General features: G+C 42.2%; 1 protein-coding gene across 3 annotated transcripts in view; it reads right to left on the reverse strand.

Annotated features, from left to right (window-relative positions):
* The window catches only part of LOC106744575 (ATP-binding cassette sub-family A member 13), a 44,200-nt gene that overhangs the window by 9,606 nt on the left and 8,045 nt on the right, over positions 1–26,549 (reverse strand). Inside the window, exons 2-49 of one of the 3 annotated variants that reach the window (XM_014619471.1) lie at positions 26,064–26,157; positions 25,764–25,987; positions 25,472–25,614; positions 25,256–25,386; positions 24,786–25,171; positions 24,362–24,676; positions 24,034–24,289; positions 23,701–23,898; positions 23,401–23,615; positions 23,001–23,211; positions 22,514–22,890; positions 22,095–22,383; positions 21,787–21,981; positions 21,449–21,666; positions 21,101–21,285; positions 19,805–20,319; positions 19,296–19,688; positions 18,131–18,763; positions 17,862–18,056; positions 17,558–17,640; positions 17,308–17,470; positions 17,055–17,236; positions 16,330–16,953; positions 15,890–16,020; positions 15,500–15,822; positions 15,217–15,409; positions 14,967–15,107; positions 14,549–14,869; positions 13,952–14,447; positions 13,501–13,621; positions 13,223–13,413; positions 12,979–13,117; positions 11,472–11,679; positions 10,537–10,677; positions 9,356–9,545; positions 8,805–9,002; positions 8,071–8,580; positions 7,306–7,484; positions 6,812–7,079; positions 6,372–6,471; positions 6,138–6,280; positions 5,857–6,057; positions 5,042–5,222; positions 4,694–4,806; positions 3,781–4,606; positions 3,395–3,543; positions 1,857–2,039; positions 340–583 (exon numbers count right to left, since the gene is read on the reverse strand). In XM_014619471.1, the coding sequence (XP_014474957.1) occupies positions 340–583; positions 1,857–2,039; positions 3,395–3,543; positions 3,781–4,606; positions 4,694–4,806; positions 5,042–5,222; positions 5,857–6,057; positions 6,138–6,280; positions 6,372–6,471; positions 6,812–7,079; positions 7,306–7,484; positions 8,071–8,580; positions 8,805–9,002; positions 9,356–9,545; positions 10,537–10,677; positions 11,472–11,679; positions 12,979–13,117; positions 13,223–13,413; positions 13,501–13,621; positions 13,952–14,447; positions 14,549–14,869; positions 14,967–15,107; positions 15,217–15,409; positions 15,500–15,822; positions 15,890–16,020; positions 16,330–16,953; positions 17,055–17,236; positions 17,308–17,470; positions 17,558–17,640; positions 17,862–18,056; positions 18,131–18,763; positions 19,296–19,688; positions 19,805–20,319; positions 21,101–21,285; positions 21,449–21,666; positions 21,787–21,981; positions 22,095–22,383; positions 22,514–22,890; positions 23,001–23,211; positions 23,401–23,615; positions 23,701–23,898; positions 24,034–24,289; positions 24,362–24,676; positions 24,786–25,171; positions 25,256–25,386; positions 25,472–25,614; positions 25,764–25,987; positions 26,064–26,157 (12,115 nt within the window). Of the gene's footprint in view, positions 1–339; positions 584–1,856; positions 2,040–3,394; positions 3,544–3,780; positions 4,607–4,693; positions 4,807–5,041; positions 5,223–5,856; positions 6,058–6,137; positions 6,281–6,371; positions 6,472–6,811; positions 7,080–7,305; positions 7,485–8,070; positions 8,581–8,804; positions 9,003–9,355; positions 9,546–10,536; positions 10,678–11,471; positions 11,680–12,978; positions 13,118–13,222; positions 13,414–13,500; positions 13,622–13,951; positions 14,448–14,548; positions 14,870–14,966; positions 15,108–15,216; positions 15,410–15,499; positions 15,823–15,889; positions 16,021–16,329; positions 16,954–17,054; positions 17,237–17,307; positions 17,471–17,557; positions 17,641–17,861; positions 18,057–18,130; positions 18,764–19,295; positions 19,689–19,804; positions 20,320–21,100; positions 21,286–21,448; positions 21,667–21,786; positions 21,982–22,094; positions 22,384–22,513; positions 22,891–23,000; positions 23,212–23,400; positions 23,616–23,700; positions 23,899–24,033; positions 24,290–24,361; positions 24,677–24,785; positions 25,387–25,471; positions 25,615–25,763; positions 25,988–26,063; positions 26,158–26,549 lie in introns of all 3 variants that reach the window. The other 2 variants (XM_014619470.1, XM_014619472.1) reach the window with 2 other exon arrangements.

Genomic DNA, 26,549 nt, shown 5'->3' on the forward strand with positions numbered 1-26,549 from the left:
ATGGTCCAGCATTAAAAAATTTGGTCCAGCATTAAAAAATTTTTACTACAATATTTTCTCCGTGTATCTTTACATACATTTTTATTCGGAGAGATTCGCTCGTTCCTCCTTGCTTTTCCGTTGGTGAAAAAATCACATGCGTGTTGAAGTACGAACGAATTTTTCGACTTCGCACCGGCTTAGTAACTAACAAAATAATCGACGCGATTCCGCGTGGACAACCTTTTCGGGATAATACACAGCGAAGTTTCACGAGACGAGATCACGGGACGTGGTACTCGAAAACTAAAATTGATGAGAATCCGCGAAACGCCGTATCGCTGAATTGGATTCACTGACCTGGTCTAGCGAGCTCTGTGTGAGTGTGTAGTCGGTGGCCTTAAGCTCCTCCGCCAAGAGCTTCAGCATGTTGAAGCTCACACTGAGCGCCATGTCCTGGCTCCGTGGTAGCAAAAGTCGAGCAGCCGTAGCCTGCCTCGAAGAGATCATCGCCTGTGGCAGATATTTCAGGATGGCTCTCCTAAGATCCGCCGCGGAAACGGGCTGGCTGAATCGCAGGAAGGCGACGTATCCCTCCCCGAATCTAAAAGTCAAACGAGATTTTCGTGTTTCTGGACAAGCTCGCGATATAACACGTTGTGACGATACACGCGACGTTTGATTCCAACGGTGATATAATAATAGACAACAACAATAAGGTGATAACGTGAGAGTCGTCTCAACAGTGGAAGAGAGATAATAAAAGAGAAACTCTCGACGGTGCTACCGTAATCGGTGTGCTCAACCCGACGATTTGTTCACTTTCTCGTTACACGCGTCAGATTGAGAGGAGCACGATATCAAAATTTCAAGATCGTCCACGGACAAAGGACGCGGCAGATGAGCTTTTACCATGCTCTCTGTGCTCCCTGTACCAAAGTGCATTCGCCATTCTTTATCATTCGACCTGTACTCGCCGCCGAACGGACATACGAGCGGATTGCTGGATGGGCCGCTAACGCGGGCAAATCGTAAATTCTACCCTCGAGGGTGAAAGAAGGAGAGAAAGAGAGTGGAAGAAGGACGTTATCCGAGACACTTCAGGATGTAACAGTTAAATATTTACAACGCTCTTACGTTATTTCGAATAGGCCACGTCGCGTATGTTTGGTAACTGGACGGATTTACTTCGCTACGAATGCGCATAATCGATTTTCATCGGCGAAAGTGCCCGATAGAATCGGCCTTATCGCATCACCGATTTCACGTTTATTGATCAGAGTAATTTTCACGATTATTATTATTATTATTATTATTGTGAACCGACCCGCCGAGACAAAGACACATTCGCGGAGCCTTAAGCCTCTTAACTGTAAGAATTACCACGTCAAAAGGACTTAGATTTAATTAAACTTTTCAGCGGTGTCTAATTAAGATGCGTAATGGCGACTGCAAAATTCTCTTTGAGGGAGCGTCGCCGAGGAGAAAATATTTGCCGCTTTATATCGGGCAGCTTTCACAGCGGAATAATGGGCCGCTCTCTAATGGACCGCGGTCATCACCTTTTTTCCTCGTGCGCTCCGCGTTTTCGCCGTGTAGTGCTGTTTCCGCCATAAAGAAGATTATTCAACGGGATGGAACGGTACAGAGATAAGAGCGTTCGATCGAAGAATTCGTTAAGCCGCGGAACATAAGTATCTATGAGTCCCCGGGTCTATCTAGGACAAGAGCCGCAGACAAAGGTGGAAAATCAGAGCCGAAGGAAAGCCCTCGGCGAGCGCGGTTTATGAGCCTGTTGGGAAATATCCGGTTGCGAGGGTTAAAAGAGACACGTCGCTCGAGAGACAGAAGGCGGAGGAGGTTCGATGTGTTCTTACTTGTGCTTCAAATGCTGCGGCGTTCCGATACACCTGAGACCGGCTCGGGCGAGAATTCCAACTTGGTTGCACAGGTCCTCGCATTCGGCGACGCTGTGCGACGTCAGTATGACGCAACCCTGATTCCTCGTCACTTGCCTCACGGCTCGGGCCACGAGGCTCTTCGTGGCGGGATCCATTCCGCTGAAACGGACGATAAAGTTGTTTTATTAATACGGGGGTAAATAACTTTTCGGACGTGCGCGCGCGAGAAACGTGATTGCGCGACCGCCTCGAAACATTCCGAAATCTCAAAGTCATGACCGAATCCCTTCGCGAAATCTAACGACGCGTCCTTTGACATTATAAAATTACACATAGAGAAAAAGATTTCTTAGGATGTAATCAAATTTCTTGAATTAAAACAAATTTGTTTATTGGAGTACAGCAAACGAATATTTGATTCAATAAGCAGGATATTATTTGGTTTCTCACAAACAATAAATATCTATCACTCTCTTTACGACAAATATAAATATTTCTGTTGTATTTTCATCCAAGTATTACAATGGTTGTCACAGCAATAAGTTATTTGAAAGAAGTAACCATCTTGCACAGCATACTTTATTTGAGGAATGTCCTGTGGACGTATTTAAGACGTATGACATCCTCTGAGCGTTTTTAGGACGTACCTTGTAGGTCTGTGTTGTATGGGATGTTAGAAAAATACAAAAGAACTTCTTTATTTCAGTGGGGAACAGTATTTAATATATAATGAAATAAAATTGTTTGTATTAAAAACCAAATATTATTTTCTCTAAATAATACTGTTTATTCTACCAAACAATATAGTTTATTCTAATGAAACATTTTCACTCAAACAATATGATATTTGATATTATGTTATTTGTATTAAATAAACAAGTCAAAGAAATACATAAATGTATTAGCCACCGGAAAAAGTTCGTGCGGATTCTTAGATCAAAATTGAAACACTCAGAACTTTTTTAAAAAGTAGTTTTAGTTGACGAAATAGTCACCATTGACTTCGATGACTCTTTTCCTACGTTTACACACCTTTTTTGTGGGTTTGAATGCATATATCCATGCAGTTAATCATCTTCAATAACAAATGGACGTCCCGAACGCGGCTCATCCTCTAGCGATTCACAACCTTCCTTAAACCGTTTAAACCATTTTTGTTCTCTCGCTAACAGTGCCTTCACCACATACGCTACAAATGCGTTTTGCTACATTTGCTGCTGTACTTCCAAGTTTAAACTCACAAAGCAAGAGAGTTTTTAACTTTTCACTATCTATCTTTAACTTCACATAAACAACGGAATGTTGAAACAATTGAAAGCATGCACATCATGTATACTAACGACATAAATGTAACTTTCTGTTGATACCAAGTTCATACACGTGCGAATTACTGACTGAAATTCGACTTCAATTCATTGCTAAGAAGGAAACCACGACGAACTTTTTCCGGTACCTAATATTAAATCCAAAGTAACTTTTTTCTCTGTACAGAATCGCCGAGGAAAAAAACATACCTCGTAGGCTCATCCATGAGTACCACTGCCACAGGTGCCATGACACTGATAGCGGCGCACAATTTCCTTCTGTTACCGCCGCTGAGACTATCGACCCTTCGATAAGCATACTTAAGCAGATCGAACCTCTTCAGTGCCGACTCGACGGCCTGAAATAATAAACGAAATTCTTGGATTCCCGATTCCATGCTGTCGTGTCCTCGCGAACTTTGCTCTTAACTAAAACGCGACTTCCAGCTACAGCCGCAGAACAGCTGCGGCGACGTTACTTAAATTATGAATATCACGAGATCTAATAATAATATAATTGCGTTAAAAATCCCGGTGAGGAATCTGATTGGCAGATTCGATTCTACATAACTTTCCGCAAATTTATTCGCGCCCACCTTAGGAACGTTACTGAAACCGCAAACTTCGGCGTGGATCGTCAAACATTGATGAGGAGTGAGGAATCCGTCTAGGGCGTCGCTCTGAGGGCAATAGCCAACCTCGCCGTTGCACAGGGGTCCGGTGCCAATTTCTTTTCCCCGCAGAACGATCTCGCCGGCCGTAGGAATGATCTCCGTTGTCAGCATCTTGAACGTCGTGCTTTTTCCCGCGCCGTTCACCCCCAGGAGACCGAAACACTTTCCCGCCTGCACGCCGAAACTTAAATTTTGTACCGCGACGTTCGTCCCGTAGACGCTCCTGTATTCCTTCCGCAGCTTCAGAGTCTTCAGGGTATCGTCGACCATGCCAGCCTCGACCCTCAGTCTCTCCCTGGCAACATCTTCGTCTTCCTCAGCGATCTCGTAACTGATCTTCTGTTTCCTCACGTTCGGGAAAATTCGACATTCAATCACCAGATTCAACACGAACAAGATTCCGCCGATCACGACCAGGAAGACGTAGTGGATACCGAGGAGATCCCAGCCGAGCGGTGACTGATACGTATCCATGTGGAATCTTTGCAACAGTTCGGAGGTGATGTCGTTTGTTGATATCTGGACCAGCGCGTCGCCGAAGGCGTATTGCGGGAAGATCATCAGAATGTAATGCAGAATGTTCCTCACGTCTTCAGCGGTTTTGGTCTTGCCGACGATGTCGAGTACGAGAATAGTCGCCAAAGAGGCCACACCTATGAAAGTGTTCACGCAGAAGAGTACCATGTTGGACAGGCTCGAGTCGTCGAACGCTTTCTCGACGACATGCGAAAACGGTATCGCCGCCCATCTGAAAAGAATCAAGGAATTTTTGGGATAATCCGTCTCGTATTGAGATTGAGACGAGCGAGTGTAATTGATTATATGATATACTTGCCCGAATAAAATTAATAGCAAACAAACACCGAGAAGATTATCCTTCGCGACGTAAGCTGACAGACCGAAGATTTCAAATACGATGACCGCCAGACAAATAGCACAACCAAACACCTGAAATGAAATATTATCGATATATTATTAAAATAAAAAATGCAAAATAATGTATATATATAATAAGTTAATATTACATATATAATAAATGATATATATAGTTTATTATATGTTATGAGAGAATAATATGAAACGATATTAAAAAATAATAGTATTTAAAATTACATATTAGAAAAGAACTGTTTCCGGCAGATTGGGAGGATTTTTATATTCCGTCTCGATTAAGATAACTCACTATGAAATCCCAAATTAAAACCGTCGTCCAGTACGTGATAGGGTGAACTCCGGCCAAATAGAGAATCCTCTTTTCCTCCGATAATCGTTCTCTGACTAACTCCTTCGTTCCCTGAGCTGCGACCAGACTGAACGCTATCAGAAGCACCAATGCCACACCGACGTCCGCCACGTGTTGTAATCTAACGTAGAAACAAAATGTCACTCGAGTACGTATAACTAGATAAAATTGTTGACATTCGTGCAACGGTATTTAAACTAGTTCCACTTACTACGAGAGGATATGAAATGATTGTCTACGTGTCTTCCGCATAAAGTGCGTAATATGCAAACACGGTACTTAATATTAATCAGGAAAAGTAAATAAAAGTAGTATCATTAACGAAATAACGATGCGAACGGTGCTGCGGCGACTGAATCAACGTTTCACGTTGAAACCAGAGCTACGTCGCCGGCATGAATACCAAATGATGTGGTACGTTAATTAAAAGTAAACGAAACATCTACACTCGTATGTGAGCGTGCGCGTCCGCGAGCTGTCTCGCTCGCGTCCCGACTCTTTTACTTCAGAAGCTTCAAACTGTGTGCGCAAACATCTTTGCTTATCCGCTTGAGCGAATCCACGCCCACATCCCTTTACATGAAATTCTGTAATTAATTAATTTCTAAACACACACACACACACACACACATACATTCATTATATCACACATGCACGCAACGGTCGCGAGAACCAACATGAAATATATATTCTACTTAGGGAGTTTTGCCTAATTACGTATTTATATCTGTCGAGTGAAGCTAAACTTGACTCACAGACTTGTTCGATTCAGCTGATCGCTCGATAACTTCAAGGGATGATTGAGTGTGGTTAAGTGCCCTTGCACTCCGGATGCTCGGAAGATTGCCTCGTTCAAGGCGTTCAAATACGCCGGCATCGAGTGATGACCCTTGTTATTATACCAAACGACGAAGAGAGGATCTTCCTTGTAGTGAGATAGAGACCAGCCGCCGTATCTGCGAGTCATTATTTGTCAAATATGAGCTCGACAAATCCTCGATATTTCATTCGCTAGATACAGAAGCCCGAGATTTACCGTTTCTCTATATATTCCTGATGTGTCGAGACGATCCAGTCTAAAGTAGGTCGACCGGGTAAAGTTTGGAGAAGACCTTCGACGGCTTTAGAAACACCGCGACAGCTTTGCTGACCGTCTATACACTCGCAGGTCCCGGTATCCTGTAAATAATCGTATAAATCTTGTCTCGAATGTTCGTAGATTTCTATAAGAAATAATAATTATCACGCGCAAGTACAACGTAATTCTTACGTTAGGTAAAGTTTGCCACGCGCCAGCATAATCGTCCCCGAAACGGTCGTGCAGCTGTAGAGACACGTGTTGCAGGAACGGATCGTTACTTCCGTCGATACTGCAATGAAATGAAAAATATTACATTGAAGGAAAAACATGCTATTTTCAAGTAAATATTCGCTAAACATTGAAGCAATTGTTCTACTTGAACTAAATATTACTTTCAATTAATATTTACTTAATTCAGGTAAAATCATTATTCCAATAGTCTTTAGCAAATATTTACTTGAACATAGTACCTTTTTCCTTCGGTGTAGAAAACGCTCTAAAAAATCAGGCGAATAAGAAAAAGGAAAGATTCGACAGTGCGATCTTGCGCCTTTTTGATTCGCGATACTATCTTAACCCTTGTCCGACCTCGTCGTTTCCCCTCATCATTAAGACATTATTGTTCCTACCTGTAAAAGTAGGTCGGGTGAATATTGTAGAGTTTGGGAGTCAGAGCCAGAGGTGGCTCGTCCTCGGACGGCGGTCGTATCAACGAGAATCCCATGGCGACTGCGACGAACATGGTCGGCAAAACAAGCGCGGCCAACGGCGCTCTCCAGTCCCTCGCGAAATGCCACAGTCTCTTCTTTATGATAGCTCTCATTTGCCGGAACGGCGAGGGCTTCGACAACATCTCCGACGTGATCAGATCGACGTCGTCGTCCGGCGCGGAAATTTCTGCGCGGAGTGAAAAGCTTTAGTGTCCCCCCCATGGGATCACACCCTCGATTCAATCGGATCTCCGTTTATTTTCGGAAGCTAAAAGATCCGGTGTAAGCCACGACGCGCCGGCGAGCGCGCGTACGGTCGATATGAATCGAGAGGAACCTCGGAATTAAGAATTGGAGAATTAATTTTTCTAATTAAGAGAGCGAGACGTCATCTCATCGCGCTCTTCTCTCACCGGCGTGACTCTCTATGGTAGCGACGCTATCTTGACTCGCCCTGATAGCGCTCGATCCGCTGTCTGCTCGCGCGCACAGATCCAGGAAGACCCTTTCCAGAGTGTCGCATTCCAATGAGAAGTGCGAGAATCCCAGCAGCTTACGATTGTCCTCCAGAGCCTTCGCCGTCTGCGCGATGCTGCAATATCCTTGACTTTACTCAAAAGCAGATGCCGCTGTTTAACCGATTTCGTCCCAAGCACGCGCCGGTATACGATTATAGCGGCTCCTCCCGAGGCAAGTCGCTAGAGGCTCGAAGCCTGAAGCGTTAAATATTTGCGAGAGCGAAATGAATTACAAGGAGCAGCTCGTAGCGTTACTCTGAATTACCGTGAAATAAGTAGATCTTATCTCGTATTCTCTCTCCGCAACCTGTTACACGAGAGATATGTTAAGATGATTCGACAAATCCACACGATTTGACAAATGTGAGCAATTATATTGATCATATAGGTTGGACGAATATATAACATACGTGGCCAATATAAATTGTCAACGTTTGCCTTCATTTGCCACATCGTGCAAAGCCGGCTTCATACGAGAGGAGAATCGAATTTTTCACCTCAGCGAACGAATAATGCGCGGCTGTGGATACGAAAATTATTTACTCGAGACGGAACGATTAAATCAACTTGTGCGATAAATCAGGATTTCACTTTAAAATAAATCAATCTTGAAAATTAGCGCTCGAAGATGAACGATAATTCATATCGGGTTTCACTTACTCATTATTCATGCCGTTTTTCCCCTGGAAAGGCAACGTGACGATCAATTCTGACTCGGAGACCTCGTTTATCGTGGCGTTCGGCACGATTTCCTCCACGATTGTGCGGAGGTCCTTCAGATGCTTCTTGTCGTTCATGTCTAGGCGCTGATCGGGCGAGAATGAAACGTTCATTCTGTACCCTCGGCCGTGCATCATCTTCAAGGACAATGGCGAGCCGGTGCACAAGATCTTGCCTTTGTGCATCACCACCACCGTGTCGCTAAGCATGTCGGCCTCGTCCAAGTGGTGAGTCGACAGGATCACGGTCCTGCCAATCCTGTGTTGGTCGATCAACCGCCAGATCCTCCGTCTAGCCGCAGGATCCACACCGGCGCCAGGCTCGTCTAAGATGACCAATCGTGGTGAACCGAGGAAAGCCAAAGCGACACAGAGCCGACGCCGTGTACCGCCAGACAAGCGTGCCACAGGCTCGAGCTCTTGACGCCCGAGCTCCAAGGACGCTAGCATCCTGCGGAGAACGAAGGTATTTGATGGAGAAGAGTCCGATTCCAACGGAGAAAAAGTATTACTAGGAGGAATTGTTTCTTTAAAAATTAAGAGATAGAAAATTGTACAGTTCAAATTGAAAAGATCGAAAGAGCAAAGCCGCAACCTATTATTTTTACACACATCATTTTCCACTCAGATGTTTCATGTGTTATGTATTATTTATCGATTTGGAAAATGTCTTACTCGTCAACGTTCCTCTGCATGTCGATGTTATCGGCAGGCCTCTTAAGCTTCCAGTAGAAGATCATATGCTCTTTCGGCGTCAGAGTGCCGATGAGTACGTTGTCTTGAGGACACACTCCTATGTCGGGCTTACAACCCTCTTCGCCGTTTAGGCAAATTTCACCGTCGGTCGGCGATACCATCCCTGTGAGCATTTTGCTGTAACAAAGACATGCAGAAAATAAATTCTATAACGTAACGTTGAATTGTTAAACTATCCGATGAATTCTATATAACTATTAAGGGACATAAGTAATCAAATATTTCCAAATGAAATACATTTGTTTAAAGGCAAAGTTTTTATTATTTAACCAATGACATAAGCTGAATACTTTATTCACTTTAAGAACGCTAAGAAAATGTTGTTTATATACTACATAGCTCTTAAGTAGAAACTGACAAAGATAAGAATCTTCTAAATACATGATTACTTATAAATACCTTTAAATATATGCAATTTAAGAACTTGATAAACTTATCGAGAGCTCGAAACTTTGAAAAACTTGACGTACATAATCGTGGTCTTTCCCGCGCCATTTCTGCCGAGCAGACTTGTCACTTCGCCCTCGCAAAGCTTCAGAGTGAAGTCGTCCACCGCGATCACGTCACCCTGCTCGGTGTGGTAAACTTTCTTGACGCCGTCGAATTTCACGCCGATCTGCTTCTCGGTGACCGTCAAACTGCTGATATCGCTCTCGTCCTCTGCGCGCGGCAACAAACGACAGCTCGTGTCTTACATCGTGTCAAAGATGACGTCGCTTGCATAATCGAAAGCAAGCATCTTACCAATTTTATGACCACACTTTCAAGGAAGCGAGTTAAAAATTGTTTTCCGAGAGGAAGCAATTTCACACCAACATAGACAAATGTCTTAGCTTGAGCTGAACATGATTCCGATACATCAAGACGAATTACTTTCCGAGGACAAAAAAGGCCTCTTCTTAAAACTTGAGCTACGTTTCATGCGATCCATGCGGTGCATGCAGTGCAAAAATCATATGAATTTTCCATAACATCAAGAAAATATATAATTGGGACAGGATATTAGTATGATCACTCGATTGTAAAATACGCAAAATTCGTTGGAGAATTATAAAATAATCGAGGGGAAAAATAGGAAAATATGCAGGCACACACAAAGCTCACACAGATGCGATTACACTCACATGCCTGAGCTTCGTCATCGAGTCAAACATGAACATAGCTTTCCAGAACGTAATGCGATATGAAGATACATGATGCTTGGCGATGCGTTTACAGCGAGAATGAAGAGAACAATATATGATGCGATGATCGGAATTGCACGAAAGATTAATTAATATAACGTATAAATGAATTCTCCCGCTCGAATTACCCGTTTTTGCATAACCCAAGATTAAACTGGTATCCCCGTCGTTGCATATCTCGCGGGAATACGGGAATCGATCAAAAATTCTTACAGAAATGCCGAAGTTCCAACGGTAGTCGCGTCGTCGCGCCGTCGCGCGTGGCTATGAAAATTTTTGACGATAATTTCCCCCGCGACCGCGCGCGCTGCGAAGGGAGCGAAGTTTCTAACTGGGTTTACCTGCCGTCTGTCACAGGCGTTCTCTCTTACTCTCGCCTCATATGCTAGCTAGATATGCCCGGAAAAGCAAGCCGAAAACTTTGGTGCACACGCGTTACGAGATGCGAGCGGAGGAGAGTGCGATACCTGAATAAGCGGCTGAAGGATGGAGAACGTCGTTAGTGAAATAGAGGTTGTTGACGAAGGCGAGGTAGCTCGGCCTGCCATAGAGAGAACGTGTGTTGGCCCACCACAAGCTACGGGACCTCAAACCGTGAAAGCACCTGCCTGGAAAATTATCGGTAATTCTCCGTTCGTTTCGCAGATAACTCACCAGGTCGCGTCCTTCTCATCGGTTCTCTTAAGCGACGCGCTTTCGTCAGATCCGCCCGCTGGACTTTTTTCTCACAGGTGCATCTCATGATTACACAGAAGGGGTGAGAGTACCGTGAAAATATATGTGTGTACGAGGTTTGCGAGAATGTGGTGTGCCGCGTACCATCACGGATACGCGTGTGTCATTATTTTTCTGTGAAAGAGAGCCACGCGAAGGTGATATTCGGGTTTTATTTATCATATCGTATGTTTCTTATATGATTCTAAATAGCGCGCGATTAAGTTATCTCGAATAGAAGACGGTCAATTTCTATCTCGAATATGTGATCGTTTCGTTTCAGCGACAATGAAAAATTCATCCGAATAATCCTACCGTGTGACTCTGTTGAATCTTAGTAATTGTTATCGACGAAATAATTGTGTGACGAAGATAGGAGTTGAGATACACATAGAGAAACAACAGATATATGATTTTGAGGGAATGTCACCCACACCGAAAAGATCAATAGAAATCTGTGGAAAATTATCTCGTTAATAAAGATTATTCGATGTAAAGAATGACGTTCGCAAGAATTACTCGCTCGCGGTCGATATTATGTACGAAACAATTGGGAAGAGAAATAGTGCGTCAGTATCGCCCAATTTCTACTCTTAACACCTCCACCAGTGAAAATATTATCGGAAGTATATTCACTCCCGAAGACAGTTCTAAGAGAGTATGCGCGAGCCGCTTCCCGGATTTATACCTGAATTAGTGTATCTACTGATGAGATAGCCGATCACAGCGTATAGGCATCCGTCGAACGCGAGGGTCAGCAGCACCAATCCCAAAGACATCGGATCGCCAGGACTCGACTCTTCCCAGATGTTTCCCCAAGATATACCGGTACCTTGAACTTCTTTTCGCACAGCGTACAAACATCCGTAGCAGAAGCTGGTGGACATGCTTAAACACTGAACAGCAAGAATTGTCGTTTAACCGTCGAGATATTTTCGGTCGCGCCTTGCTTTAATATGCATTCAGAGAGATGACTCAGTAACAGCAGCTAAATCTCATTAGTTAATTCGAACTTTGCTGCCATTGCTAAAAGTTGGCTATTAGTGGTAAAATGCATTTACCGCGAGGTACAACTTTATTAACTGAAATTATTAGCACGAGTACTTAAAATTGACTCTCTCTCTCTCTCTCTCTCTTTCTCTCTCTCCCTCTTTGGTTATACCATATGTAAACAATACGAAACATATTTATATCAATCGACGAAGTGATGTAATACCTAAGGTAGTCAATTTATGTTCAGCGCGAAAAAAAATAGATTAGTTGCAATAATTAGATTAATTATATGTATAGATACCTAAAACTTTAACAACGTAAGCAGTTTTGACTGGTGTAGTAATAAATTCGTAAATTTTATTGCTGCAGCAGTAAACATATTATCATAAATGTCATTTGGCAAAAGAGTTTACTACTGCAGTAATTCGAATTGGTTGCGCTGCTTTTTGAGTTTTAACCAGTTAACTGTGGCGATCTCTTTGCAAAGCGCCCACCAGTGTGTGTCGCGATAATCAAGCGAGTTAGCTCTCAGGAAATTATAAATCCAACTCAAATTATTTATAATTTTCATTTGTTTGTTTCATTTTGTCTTGATCTCTAAACATTTTACCCATATTAAAATTTACGAATATAATTTAGTTTTCGCCAGAATTACAATTAAATATCAAATTGTAACCAAATTTTACGCATGACGGATATAGTCGTCATGACACAAGATTCTGCCACATCTCCATGACGGATATAGTCGTCAAACACACTTAACTGGTTAAGTGTCCATACATACAATTAATTTAGCTACTGCAATTAATCTTCTCTTTTTCGTGAGAGGTCTCAAGTTCGAGTTCATCGGTGTTTTTCAAATTCGACATGTAGCATTAAATCAAGTAAATTGCTGAATTTTAGATAAAATCAGCATACATTAACATCTGGGCAATTTCTATTAAAAAAATAGCAAACATATTTCTAATTGGGAATATACGATTTTAGTTTAGGATTTAGCTAATATTTTTTACTATAACAATGTAGATTCAAACAGGCGATAAATTTAATTGCGGTAATAACGATATTCGCTACATTTATTTCAAAGACACATCTCAACTGCCACAGCTGTATTTTAGTTCTGACGACGAAATCTTTCTCTGAGTGTACAAATAAAAATACGACGCCGACGGGAAACACTACAAACTGTTAGCTTAACTCACGATTAAAAGTTTATATCCGAGTCCAAATACGGCCTCCATGGCGATAACAATGACGTACGGCATGTAAGTTAACAGGAACATGACGACCGTGGTAACCGCGGCGAGGCTGGCGGAGCTGAACATCGTCGAGATCATGTAGCTGAAATTTAATTGAGATTTGCAATGGTTGAGTCTGGAACAGAGGAGGCACGATTGCGCGTCTCGTGTACGTGCGGGAAGTTCGAATCGCGACGAATTCTCTCACCAAAAGGTCACTATCGAGAAGATATAATCGAAAAGTAGGACGAGTATCAGTAGAGGATTCGCTCGTGGTAGGATCTTGCCGGCCAGCAAAATCGTGGCGATCGACAACATCACGATCGTCAGCTCAATGAAAGACGTGATGAACCAAGCCAAAGTGTTCCGCCATGGCTTCAATCCCATCACGCTCATCACCTAGAAAGGAAGGAAAAGCGTTTTCCTCGATAAGAAGTTCAACGTTTTAATATATTCCTCCGTCATACATATTAATGATAATTATACCATCGCATTTTGCGACTCCCTCTCCCAAACAATATGTCGGACGGCCGCTCCAACGCATATCATTAACGCGAAGAAGAAGCACACCTGCAACCCTTGAGACTCGTACAGCGTCGATTGGAAGCTGCAAAATTTCAATGATACTTTAATTTTCAACGAACCGAGCGTTCAACTTTGACCCCTTAACGCGCAGACCCCGAGTTAAGCTCGGGAAGCGCTTTATTTTATATTAGCATGATGCGCGCGCGCCCGTGTTAAACTCAGGTATGAGAAATAATGATGGTAAAGTTACGATGTATGGAGCACAATATGGAAAGACTATTTTAGTATTTACATTGTAAATGTAATCAAGGGGCAAACCGTTCCGTTAAACAGTTAATTAATTATATCGTTCTCGCCGTGGATTCTCTCCCGTGAATCGAAGCCGCCGAAAATGATCTCTTTGATTACTTACGGTGCGAATTTCCAGCAAGGATACGGCATCTGTTGCGTGAGCGTCCTCCAACTGAGATCCCTCCGGGTCTTGACCTTGATGATCGCGCGATCGACGGAATCTTGAAGCTGTATGAAACCACGGAGGTACCTGAGGTGTTCAAGGAAACTGCTCTCTGGGCCGGGAATCCAAAATTGATTCTTCAGTCGCGTAGTAGACGGCACGTAGTCCACGTCCATACGAATCTTATAGGTGATATTATCGGGCAACTCGAGATCCAGGGATCTCTTCGAGCGCGGCGAGGAATCATCCAGGAAGATCACTGCAGCCAAGAACTCGTTGGTGTTGGTCAAGCGGCTGGCCGCTGCTTCCAGTTCCTCTTCCGTGGAGAATCCTATCGTCCTGTTCACCAACACGCAACCCATCATATCGTTCAGCATGCCCACCATCGAGATCATCTTCTCCGATTTCTTCAGTCGCCACGCGATCTCGCTGAGATTCAGGTCCGAAAAGTCGCCTGCGCAATGCGATTGCGAGAATGTGCGATCAAGATTTATTGAATCTTTCTTCTTAATTTTACACGAGATAGAAAGTTAATCGTCGATATGTGAACAGTACCTTCGAAATTGCCGCTTCCCATGGACTTGACCGCGACTTTCATCACGTCGGAGGCCAAGATACTTTGCAACTCTTTTAAACTGTCGCCCATCTCTGACAGATTGGCCAGAGATTTAAGGGTCTTCTCGAAACTATTGATCAGCACCCTGAAGTGCTCCATCTGTACAAAGGTTTCGTTCGCCAGCGTCATTACCTCGTTGATCACGGTAGTATTAGGCGCGTAAAGAATTTGGCCGCGTAACAGAGGCTTAACGTACGACCAGATGATTTTGCCGGCGGGTATAGTGAGCACATCTTTGTACGTCTGTCTGCAGAAATCGTCTGTAATTAAAGGAACGATATCAGTGATGACTTCTTCTTGTTTGTTAATGTAATTAATGGATACATGTTTCTCATCGTTTTTACATATTTCACTTACTTGGCAGGGAATTGAGTTCCTTCTGATCGTACGCCTTATTGCTATCCTCCAGACTGGATATAATTTTGTAAATTTGCCCATTCTTTGACATTAGTTTTTTACCGCAGAGCAGTGCGCTGGCGTCATTCAGAAATTGTGAATCTGTGAAAATCACAGACGTTGATAGAAAAAGTTAAGATTCGGCTTAAAACTTATTCGATTTATAAGCGTATCGTTAATTCATCATGTTTTTTTTATTTACGCGACTTACTGGACATCGTTTCCCCCGTTTCTTCGTCGTTGCTCTCATCCATCTGCTTTGCCGACGGTAAGCTCGCCGTCAATTTATCTTTGAAAAACGGAAATAATTCCGAGGCAACGCCGAGATTGTCCAGTACAACTTTTCCTTCGGCCTCGGTTAAATTCGCATTGGTCAAGATGTTCTTCACGTTAGCATTCATCAACTAAAACGGAAAGAAGATTTGTCAACTTTCGCGATATGTATCCAAGGTACATTGAGATAACAGCCGACTCCCCGTATAAGCCGTATTTACATTTTTAAAGATGTAATCGAAGTTTAAATTTTTGAGCAATGTGATGGTGATATTCTGCGTCTGCGAGTCGTTCAATTGGCAAAGTGCGGAGCTAACTTCATCGACAGTTACGAGGCTATTATTGAAATATAACATATCGCCAAGTTTCTCGGGTGAACAGATAGTGTCTTTCAGGCTGATGACGCCGCGTTCCCTCATGAAGACCGAGATCATATCTATCTTGGCTTCAGCTAACGTGAGGAGAATCTCGTTGTTGACGTTAATCCTATCGCGCAGGAACGATCTCACCATGTCCCAATTGTCGAACATCTTCCTGACAACGTCTGTAAAGTGAAAATGAATCAAGTCAGAAAACATTATACGAGAACACGATCTAACGTAATTTGTTACATTTCATATCCAGCAGTCCTAAGTTCTTGAAAATCTCCATCGATTCCAGTGCCACGACCATTCTGCGCAGATCATCGATTACTTCTTGATCCTGCACAAGCGGCTCCACGTCCTCCAGGAGATCATTCATCCTAATGAGTAATATGTTTTTGTATCCTCAGTGCAATATAAAATTTTAAAGAATTACAAGCATTTTTCATCAAGTTTTTGTTAAGAAAATAATATATTATAATAGACAAATAAATTTAACCCTTGTTAAAGAACAAAAAAAGAGAAGTTCAAAAAAGAGATATGAAGCAGTATAATATTACGATACTAAAATATTATTATAATAATATAATATGTATGATATTGACTTGCATAGCTTGTCATCAAACATATTTTATACAAAATACAAATCTGATGGACTAAATCAAAAGAAGAGATCAAAATATATTTACCCGTCAAACAGCTTATCGACTGTCTTGTCGTTCAATATGCTGATTATGCCATCAGCGAGGTCGGGAACTCCAAGAACGTTGGAAACGTCTTCGAAATCTATTTTACTAGCAACGTCCAGCAGATTCCCGCTTTCTCCGAGGATCGTGGACAGATGATGCAGGATTTCCTTCAGCCAGGTGAGATCCCAGGAGGCCTGTGAGCGCCAAAACGGCCGCTGCCGATTTATGAGATCCACATCCAGACTGAGAGCCAACCGGTTCGAAATATCGGCCACCGACGGATATTTGGCCGCTTTCGGGTCATAACGTAAGACCTTGCCCGCTTTTTTTGAGATGAGAAAATTGTACAGGATAGTCGCGTTCCGGCAATCGCTCTTCGTGCGACACAGAGTCGTGTTCAATTTGCTCAGAACCGCGTTCACGTTGATAGTGGCGTTCGGTAATAAAGCGTCAACGTCAGCGAGATCGGACCGCTTCACCACGTCGCGCAACGGCATCCAAATCGACACGTGCTCCTCGGCCAGTCTCGTCAATTCGTTAATATCTTCGTGATACGCCAACGAATCCAAGAGAAAAACGTTATTTTCCAACATATCCAGTAAGCTCAACATTAACATAACATATCTGGAAAATAATAATATTACATAACGGAGTAAGTGACAAATTAAAAAAAATTCTCCATAAATTTGTCGCCTTTAATGCAACGAGAACAAGAAGATACATACAAGCCTGGTCGGGAAAACATAGGCTTGCCGATGAATTTGTTGAAACAGCCGGTCACCGTCTCGTGATACGTCTCATTTTGGAAATTAATTATAATGTTAGCTACATAGTGCAAAGTAGTCTCAAGCGTATCTAAGAACTCATCTAGCGTCTTATTCTTTTTCAAATGTTTGTAGTCCTTGACCTAGAGATTTTTTGGCAATTGATAAATACCTCTTACATTGTCGATTTAATTTACAATTGTCGTTTTCCTACCATTTGGGTAGTTTTATTCCAATTAATGTTGTTCGTCAGGCTGTTATCTATCTGTGATATGTTCAATCGATTCAGTTGACAGAGGAAATCCGGGTAAAGGTTATATTGCGATAACTGTGAATTTAAAATCTCCATCGGAAGCGTGACGCACCATGTGCAATCTCTAAAGTTGTGATAAAACGGCGAATATTATTTTTATATCGTTATCAGCGAGTCGGTCGTTGTTTTTCCTGATGATGTGTTCACTTACTTGGTATTGAAATAAGTCTTTAAAATATTCTTCAGGAGCAACACGGTTTTTTTCACCATCGAATCTGCCAGAACTTTTATGTCCTGTAATTAATGTGAATTCGGTTAATTTATTAGACAACAGTGAGAAACTTTCTCGAGATATTCTCGAACAAATATATATCTAACGGATAATATTTCAATTAATTTCAGGTAACCTTCATCAGAATAGAATGATTTTATAACACAAACGGACAGAAGGTCCTCAGAGGATGAAGGTTAATTCATGTGAAAAACATTTAATAAGTTATTGCAGTAGCACGCACCTTCCTTTTATATTGTGCGACAAAATCCTTATAAGTGCCCTCCTCGAAAGACGTCCACCACGTAGGGATCTTCGGTTGCTTGTAGCCTTCCGACAAAGCGCGGATCAAAGTTGTCTGGAATCCGTACAACCACTGCATTTCGTATGCCCGTTTAAAAATTTCCCAGTTGGACATATTAAGCGTCGAATTCTCATACTACAATTAAAATAAAGATATTTAACGTTTAATTTAGACACATACCGTTACCATTAGCCAAGATCGGACATTACGTGATACTTCTCAAAGAACGGCAGAATATTCATCCATGTCAAATCCTTGTCGCTCAGAACGATCTTCTGGCAGAAATTCGTGATACTGGACAATAGATCTTTCCTCCTTATGTAGTTCGGTGGAATCAGGTATCGATCGATGTCACAAGGATGCAGCTGACCGAGTAAGAGCTTCTGCAAGAAGTCATCCAGTCGCTCAGACGAGACAAAAGTCTCAGCGGCAGTGATTAAGAGATTAGGCATATCCTCTATGAGGTTCAGCAGCGGCTTAATTTTCGAGCTCTCGTACATGATGCGAAGCTTCTGCCAAATATCTCCGCCTGATACGAGCTCAATCACAGATTCCAGATTCTGGAACAGTCTGCCGACATCCACTTTAGAGAAGACGTGCGATATCATATAGTACTTGTGGAAAAAGAAGTAAACGTCGATCCAAGATTTCTCAGACTTCAGGATCAAGTCCCACGTGTCGTTGGACAGATTCTGCCACGTCGTTACGTTTAAAATATTTGACTTGAGACTCAGTTCCGGCGACGTTCTCGTGATATTCCACACGGTGTCCAGTAATTTTGATAATGACATGGTCAGTGGCGTCAGTCTCTGAAGGACAGTCGTTCGTCCAGTGATAACATCCTGCGAAAAAGAAGATGCAGAAAGCTTAACGTATAAAGAATCGATTTCTTTTACTTTTAACCCAAAGTTCGGCAAGCGATGCTTAAAATTTAAATTAAAATTAAGTTTAAATTAAAAAAAACTTAAAATAAAAATTTAATAAGAAATATAGTATATTTAAGAAAAGATTTGGATTTTTCTCTCTTCTGCGGTTCCAATAGCACGATATGTGGTGACCATGTTTCTGAGACTCAAGCGGCTCGTGGATTGCGCGTGAGGACGATGAGGCAAGAGGAATAACACGAGACGGAGCCTTCCGAAAAGCTCTTCCAGCTTTCGGCTGAAAAATGCATCACTTGCCGAGCTCTGCTTTAACCGACTTACCGTGTTTAAGGTAAGAATAATTGACGTTCTTTAACGTTTCCTCAGTTTTATTTCGTTAAAAATGTTTTAAATAGAAATATTTAGAGTCAATTTGCAGGTACGACTTCTTAACGGTGCCGTGTTAGCTCAAATAAATCGTTTAAATTATGTTTTGATTAGCCTTACGTACGTGATATTCATCGCTCGTAATAGACTTCAGTAGTTGATAAGGATCGAAGGAGCACACTTCATGTAGAAAATGCAACCTATGTTGCTCGTTCCAGTAATCAGAGCCGAAATGATTAATGCACATGTCCCTCCTGATATCCTTGAATGGCCGTAACTTGCCGGTGGTGCGGTTGTACGTGTTGAGAATGGCGACTAACGCGATGGTTTCTTCGGGATGAGCCTCCAGAATTTTCAGCATTTGTCTTGTGTCGCCGTTTTCCATCAATTCCCAGGTTTCGATTCTGTGATTGCGTATCTTCGCGTTCTTCAGAGCGTCGTTAATGTGCATCAAAGCCTCCGACACACCCTCAATCAGTAATTTGTAATCGGACCATTCTTGACCCAGCTTCAATTCCTGCAAGAGGCATGTGTCAACGACACTCTATCGAAACTGAAATTTTCACGTCTGAGACATAGTTCGTCGAGCAAAGCTAGCGTCCTACACACGATAATAATCGATTAACTGTTTACCTTGTCTAAAATGCCTCTCGTTTGTTGGACTTCCAGCGTATCTCGTAGTTTGAGCAACATATCGTCCAAATACTGCTTCGGGAAAGGCGGTTCAATGACTATGTTGTTCTTCATAGTGAGGCCGATGACTTTTGCGAGATTGTATAGGTCACCGATCATTGAGACTATGTGAGATCGATATGTTTTGACGGGATTCATCCAAGTCATTATTTCGTCTGCATAGAAGTCGATATATACGTTGAAGTTCTCGGGATTGAGGTCGCAGGTAAAATTCTTCAAGGTCTTGTACTCCGCTTCACTCAAGCCGACTCTGGTGTCTGACAGCCATTCGAACATCATCGAGCACGTGATCCTGGTGTGGTTTTCTAGCGAGCTGATGAATTTTCTTTCGATTTTCGGATCGGATATTCCGTTCAACAGCGTCGACAGGATATAAGGTAGCTTATCGTGGAAGATGGCAACAGGAGTCGTGTTGTCGAATCCCAATAGGGATAATAAATTGATTTTTCCTGTGCCTGTGAAAAAAAGAACATCACATAATCGACATAATCAACAATGTTATTTGGTTTTACAAGATGATAATTATGATAAAATGCATAAAAATGCATTTGCATAAAGTGAATTTTTTTTTAAGAATTAGTTGAAACTTACACTACATATAAATTTAAATATATCATTTAATTATGAGAGTAATTAGGAAACGATTGGCCATTCGGAAATTGAGATATTCGCATCTAAAAATGACACTTTTATATATATTCTTTGAGACTGATGTTTTATTTTTAACTTATATTTTCAATTAACTTCTATTTCTAATTTCTCCTAAATCATATTTAAGATTTTCATGAAAAACTACTGATATTAATAACTGATATAGAGATATTATGCAAAAATTTTGAAATTATTAATTCATTTCATCTTGCAAATATTGCCCATGGAAAATTTACAATTTATAGTAATATCCGCGAATGTACATATACATATATTTAAATATTTATCAATTTCTATTATGTATGCACTTCTATTAGTTCAATTGACGTACAAATAAAGCATTTGCAAACATTAATAATAAAAATAAAAAATAAATTATATTAATTTATAATATATATAGTATTTAGGTAGCTAAGTAAAGTTATAGGAAGATGTAACATTTTTTTCATTAAATAATAAACTTATATAGGGGCCCTTTATAATATTGTCATTGAAAGTTTGGCATTCAACAACTACCTTAAATGTCACCATAGCGCCTCGATATTGTTAAAACTTTATTACGATGTTATCAAAAGCGTTATTTACCTTTATTCAATACGTTGGTCACGATTCGGACGCCTTTGTGAATGAAGTTGGAGACATATTTCAGAAGAATGAGAATACGATCGGTATCGTCGACTTCCGGCTTCCAAATGTTACTCGCGGATAGCTCGCTGCCGAAAGCTTTGACCGTCTTGTCAATCTCCAGATCGATGTGATCCAGAGTGTTCCTTGATTGAGAAAAAAATGTTCCTGATAACTGTCGATGATCATAAAATAACACGCGAACATATGTTACACGAAGGAGTCTCTTCCATCAAATTGAAAATTTTAAGTATGACGTTTCCGTCGTTAATCGATCATTTCTTATATGACGTAATATCTAGTCCTTACTTCCAATCGGTCTTCATCTCTGGCAGTCTCTCGTCCACAATTTTGTCCGCTTCGCTCACGACTATCTTGATATACTTCTTCATGTTCGGTTCTTCCGCCAAGACGACTTCCTTAGCGTCGTTTATCAGGTCGTCGAGCTTTTTCACCACTTGCCGAAATTTCCTATAGCCCGTCGTCCAATTGAACGGCGAGACTTCCACATTTTCTTTATGATCGAGCTAAGATTTCATATTAATTGTAAATAACGCGATTAATTGTAAATTTTTACGATCGGCTGTAACTCGCAATGCAATGTATCCTGCCCGCAGGCTAAGCGAAATATAACGTTGACGACTCACCAGTTTTCGGACCTTCGCGATTATCGGTTGCTCCGTCCACTCTTTGATAAAGTTACCCGGGCTGCAGGCGATCCGCTCGATCTCTTGCACGACATCGCGACTCTCGTTTCTCAGCTGCATCGCGACGCCAATGCTTTCGTTCAGAACACAAGGCCAAAGCCGCTCACGCAACTTGTAATCGTCGATAACCGATATCTGAAAACGAATCGTCCACGTCGGATCCACGATTTTGCAGAATGTCGCATAATGTTGCCAAATGAAATTATAACAAGGGAATTTAAGCGTGCAAATTTCAGTAAATTATTTACAAGAGACACCGCCCTCAGCGTGATCATATCGATCACGTCGAGAATGACCCGAGGTAAACCTCTCAGGAACGAGCCGACGAGCATCTCGGTCTGCGGCATGTCCTGCAGCACATTGGTGAGGTTCGCCACGTTCTGGTTCAGTTGAACATCGTCCACCAACTTCTCGATCTTATCGAAGATCAACGAGACTACCCATGCGACGCCATAAACATCCTTCCAACGTTGTTTGGTCTGTATCCCGAACACCGGACTCTCCATTATGCTAAAGAGCTTGCAGATTGAACCTACGCTGCAGACATATGTAGTGTATCACCAGATGGTGTGCGTCACTGATTTGTGCAATCAACTCCTTACACGATAAATGTCCTCATTAATATCGATGACGGGAAAAACTCAACTGTATTGAAAATATCTCTTACCTGATCTCCCACGCGTCTCTCACTGTCACGTCCGTCGTCCACGAGTTCTCGAAATCCCGCTTCAATTTCTCCATCCTCTTGGAGTTGTACCGTTGATCTTCTTGATTCACCGCCGTGTCGATGTACTGGTAAATCTCGATTATCTTCTCGTTGAAGGCCGTCCAATTAAATTCCCGCTCCCTGTGGGCGGCGACCATCTTGATATCGACGTTGGTCACGTTCACTTCCAGGCTATCCTGCACCGATTTCGATAGGTAGCACACCAGCTTCTTGAGAAGCGTGGCGTTCGACTCCCTGGGGAAGTTCAACAAAGCCGGCGGATTCTGGTCCGTGCAGTAGGTCCTCGTGAAATTTGAATATGTCAGGATCTGCAGCGTCTGTTTAATCGAGGGGATCGCGTTGAGATATTGAGCCACGGGGCAATCGCGCGCGGTGCAATATGGAGCTCGACGGTCGAGAAAGATCACACGATTGTTTCTCAACTGACCTTCTGCCTGTCTGTCACAGTGAGGTAGAACGACTCGATCAGCTCGGTTTTGTGTTGGTTTACTTCCGCGATCCAGTTAGTGGGGTTAGCTTGTAGGTTGCGCAGAATCTCTTCGGCCAATATGTCGATGTTATCCAAGTCTGGTTTGATGGTCGCGTAAGATATACTGCGAACGCCTACCATCTGCGCTATGCTCAAATGAATCGCCAGACTAGCGAGCGAAAAAGAAACATTAGCGTGTGAGAAGAGAGAAGAGTGAGTGTCGCTTGGCGACCAGTAAGTAAGCAACATTTTGAACGATTGAAGAAGCGCAGATCGCGGCTGCGTTTTCTGGCAAGATCGGTTAACCCTCGCGATCCAACTGAACGTGATCTTGCCTGCTCGAATGTAATGTACTCACATATCCATCCTGCCTTGACTACGCGTCTCCTCGAAAGTTTTTTCCCAGTCGTCGCTGACTTGGAAAACGCTCCAGTCCAAGTATTGAACTTTCCTCACGTCCAGATATGTTTGGAACTCTTTGATATGCCCCACGACGGACGTTAAGTTCGCATTCTCGATCCTGACTAATTGCTTGAACGCCATGAGGACCAAAGTCGATAGAGTTTTGGCCAGCTGTAAAAATGATGTGATCAATTGTGAAGAGAAATTAATAACGTACTTCGTTACTTGTTGATTACGATAAAATTGCTTTACGTACGATTGTCTGGAACTTGTCGAACTCAAAGCTATTGTAAACGTCAGTGATATATTCTTTTCCAGAATCGCTGCAGAGTAACTCTACGATTTTGTCGGATCTGTCTTTGAACTCGATGAAATTGTCGAATATCTCGTTCGTTACGTTCTTCTGACAGAATACTTCATCGGGTTTCGCTTTTCTCAGATCATCCGTCAGTCGCTGCGGGAAGAATTTCAATAATTCACAATTGACTTAAGCGTTTGATGTAGAAAGGCGGAAGTCGTCGGAAGATATTTCAGTTAAAGCAAAGCATAATAGTCTCGTGTGACGTGTTATATAATAAACATAACATACCTCTAAGAAATCCAGTCGGGAGAAGGATCGAATGATCGTTCTGTACACGTTAGAATCTAAGTTCGTCAATATCTTTTGCACCAGATCCTGATGATTCCTAGAAACTACGTACAGTCTCCTCAATGTATCTTCGTGGAGAACTGCAACGTGATGAGTGATTTGCACGATGTTGTCCATCAGAGATACAATGTATGTCAACGAATTCATTATGTTCTCGTGGAAGAAGCTTCTGAGTTTATCGAAGACTCCGGCGGCCCTAAACACAATATCGCACAATATTACACCGATGAAACATCGTCGATTATCTTGTCCAAGGGACAACACTCACAACTCAAATTTATCGACGTAACGATCCAACAGTTTATCAGTGAGCTTGACACCATCTTGCAAGATCAGGAAAGACAGATCTAATATCTTGGTGATGTTCTCGTACTTATCCGAGTTCGAGGAGAAAGACGATATCGTTCCTGCTATCTGATCCATCACGCTGAAGAAATCATCCGTAGAATTGGATTTTCCGTACTTCAGAACCTCTTTCACTATTTTCAGGAGTCTGTTTAATTTTAAAAGTCCACCCCGGGCGATAGGCCATTCTCGTTCTTGCATGAACACGGGATCCAAAATAACTATGGCTTTGTTAATGCTAAAATTAAAACGTATTCATGTTTCCTCGAATTGTTCGATGGACTCGAGAAATGGAATTGGAAATCCGGAAAAGTCGCGGTCTTGAATCGGAAGCGTGTCTGACTTACAAGCCGAGGTCGATTTCCTTAAAGGTTACGTTTTCGAATGCCAAAATTATCTTCGGTAGCCACTCGTGCAGCTTCAGGTACTTGGGTGCGTATTTCTTGGTCGTTTTCAGATCCAGAATGACTTCCGTCGTCCGCTTCAGATCCTGAAAGAAGCTATAATGGCGAAATTTCGCCATTGCGCGGTCCACCATCTCCAATAGACCGGAGAAATCCAGATGTTTCGTGAGGTTCTCCAGAATATCAGGGATCGCCTTCGAGTCGATGTTGCACAGGAGATTCGAGATTTCCTCATAATCCTCTTCTTTAGGCACAATCAAATATTTCTTCAAGCTCTCCGCTGAGCAGACGACGCCTTCGATGTTAGACGAGCCGAAAGTTTGAATCAACTGTAACAGAAATCGATGAGCGAGCCATCCTCTCTTTATCGCAATATCGCAAAAATAACGCGTAATGGCTAAGATAATACTGACATATATTAATTTGACGGATGACTCGAACAAACCATCAACCAATCCTTCCCTCGCTCCTGGCAATTGTGATTTCAACAGATCCTTAATTTGCTCATGATTATTGAACAGGTCGCCCAAAAAGATCCCACGGTCTGTATCAACATATTCATATATTCGATTTTCGAAATATCAAATTAGACCTTGAGACAAAATGTATATCCCGTCATACAGTCTTACCGAAAAACGCCTTGATTTCTGGCTTGGTGAGAATCTGCGCCATCGACTTTAACAGCTGAATACTCTGTGGCAACGTCTCCACGGCGGAGATAATTGTCATGTTATTAAGCATCGGCTGCAGTTCCACCACTAAAGAGCCTAAACTGTTGGTTTCGAGGAGAAAACGAAAGAATAAATCATGAACACATCGGCGACCTTAACGGTTTCGCGATTAACGCGGTAATTCGCCTAATAAGAAACGCAAGAAAAGCGAAACGTAACGACCCGGTAATCTGGTTGTCGCGAGACTCACGTGGCATTCTTGTACGAAGGCATTTCCTCGTACTCCGACAGCGGATCGCAAGGATTACCGACGCTGCATATGTAAGTCTGTACGAAAGGCAGAAGTCCATCTTGCGGCATTGACCTTGCGGGAAATTGACACGTTGGATAATATTCTGGCTCGACGTTATCGCGCAGCGTGTAGAGAAGCATGAAGACAGCTACTGGCCAGAGAAAGACCAACGCCAGAATTCCCTAAAACGAGATATCAACTATAGAATTTACGAAAATCCGTTCAAACATCTCGTCAGATTACGTTACGTTGACTCACCGGCTGTCGTTTCCGCACGATGTAATTCTTCCAAAGAAGAAGTCCAAGCTGATCGACCCACATCTTCGCGAGGACAGTCGTGAACTGCACGACGCTGCAAAAGTTTCCAAAAAATATTCAGCAGGTTAGAGATGTAATTCGCTATTTTCCTTATAGGAGAAGTGGTCAACAGTTTTTTAGCGAAGTCGATAAATACAATTGTTATGTAATGTATCTCGTAATCTTTCTTTATATCATTTCGTTTCATCGAATCCGGAAATTTAGATGCTGTTTCGTTAACCAGCACGATCGTCCTATTGACTCTGTCACCGTGACATTCCGATACTGATACGTCCACGTGAATTCACTGTGTGCATTTTAATCGACACTGTAATATGTTGGATCTCGACGAATTAGTAACATAACAAGAAATATTTGAAGATCGAAGTCGACTGAGTCGATCGTTTTGGAATATATTTATAAACAGGTATGTTAATATATGCACGA

Source organism: Dinoponera quadriceps, unplaced genomic scaffold, assembly GCF_001313825.1.
Source record: "Dinoponera quadriceps isolate SergipeBrazil2010 unplaced genomic scaffold, ASM131382v1 scaffold1169, whole genome shotgun sequence".
NCBI classification, from domain to species: Eukaryota; Metazoa; Arthropoda; class Insecta; order Hymenoptera; family Formicidae; genus Dinoponera; species Dinoponera quadriceps.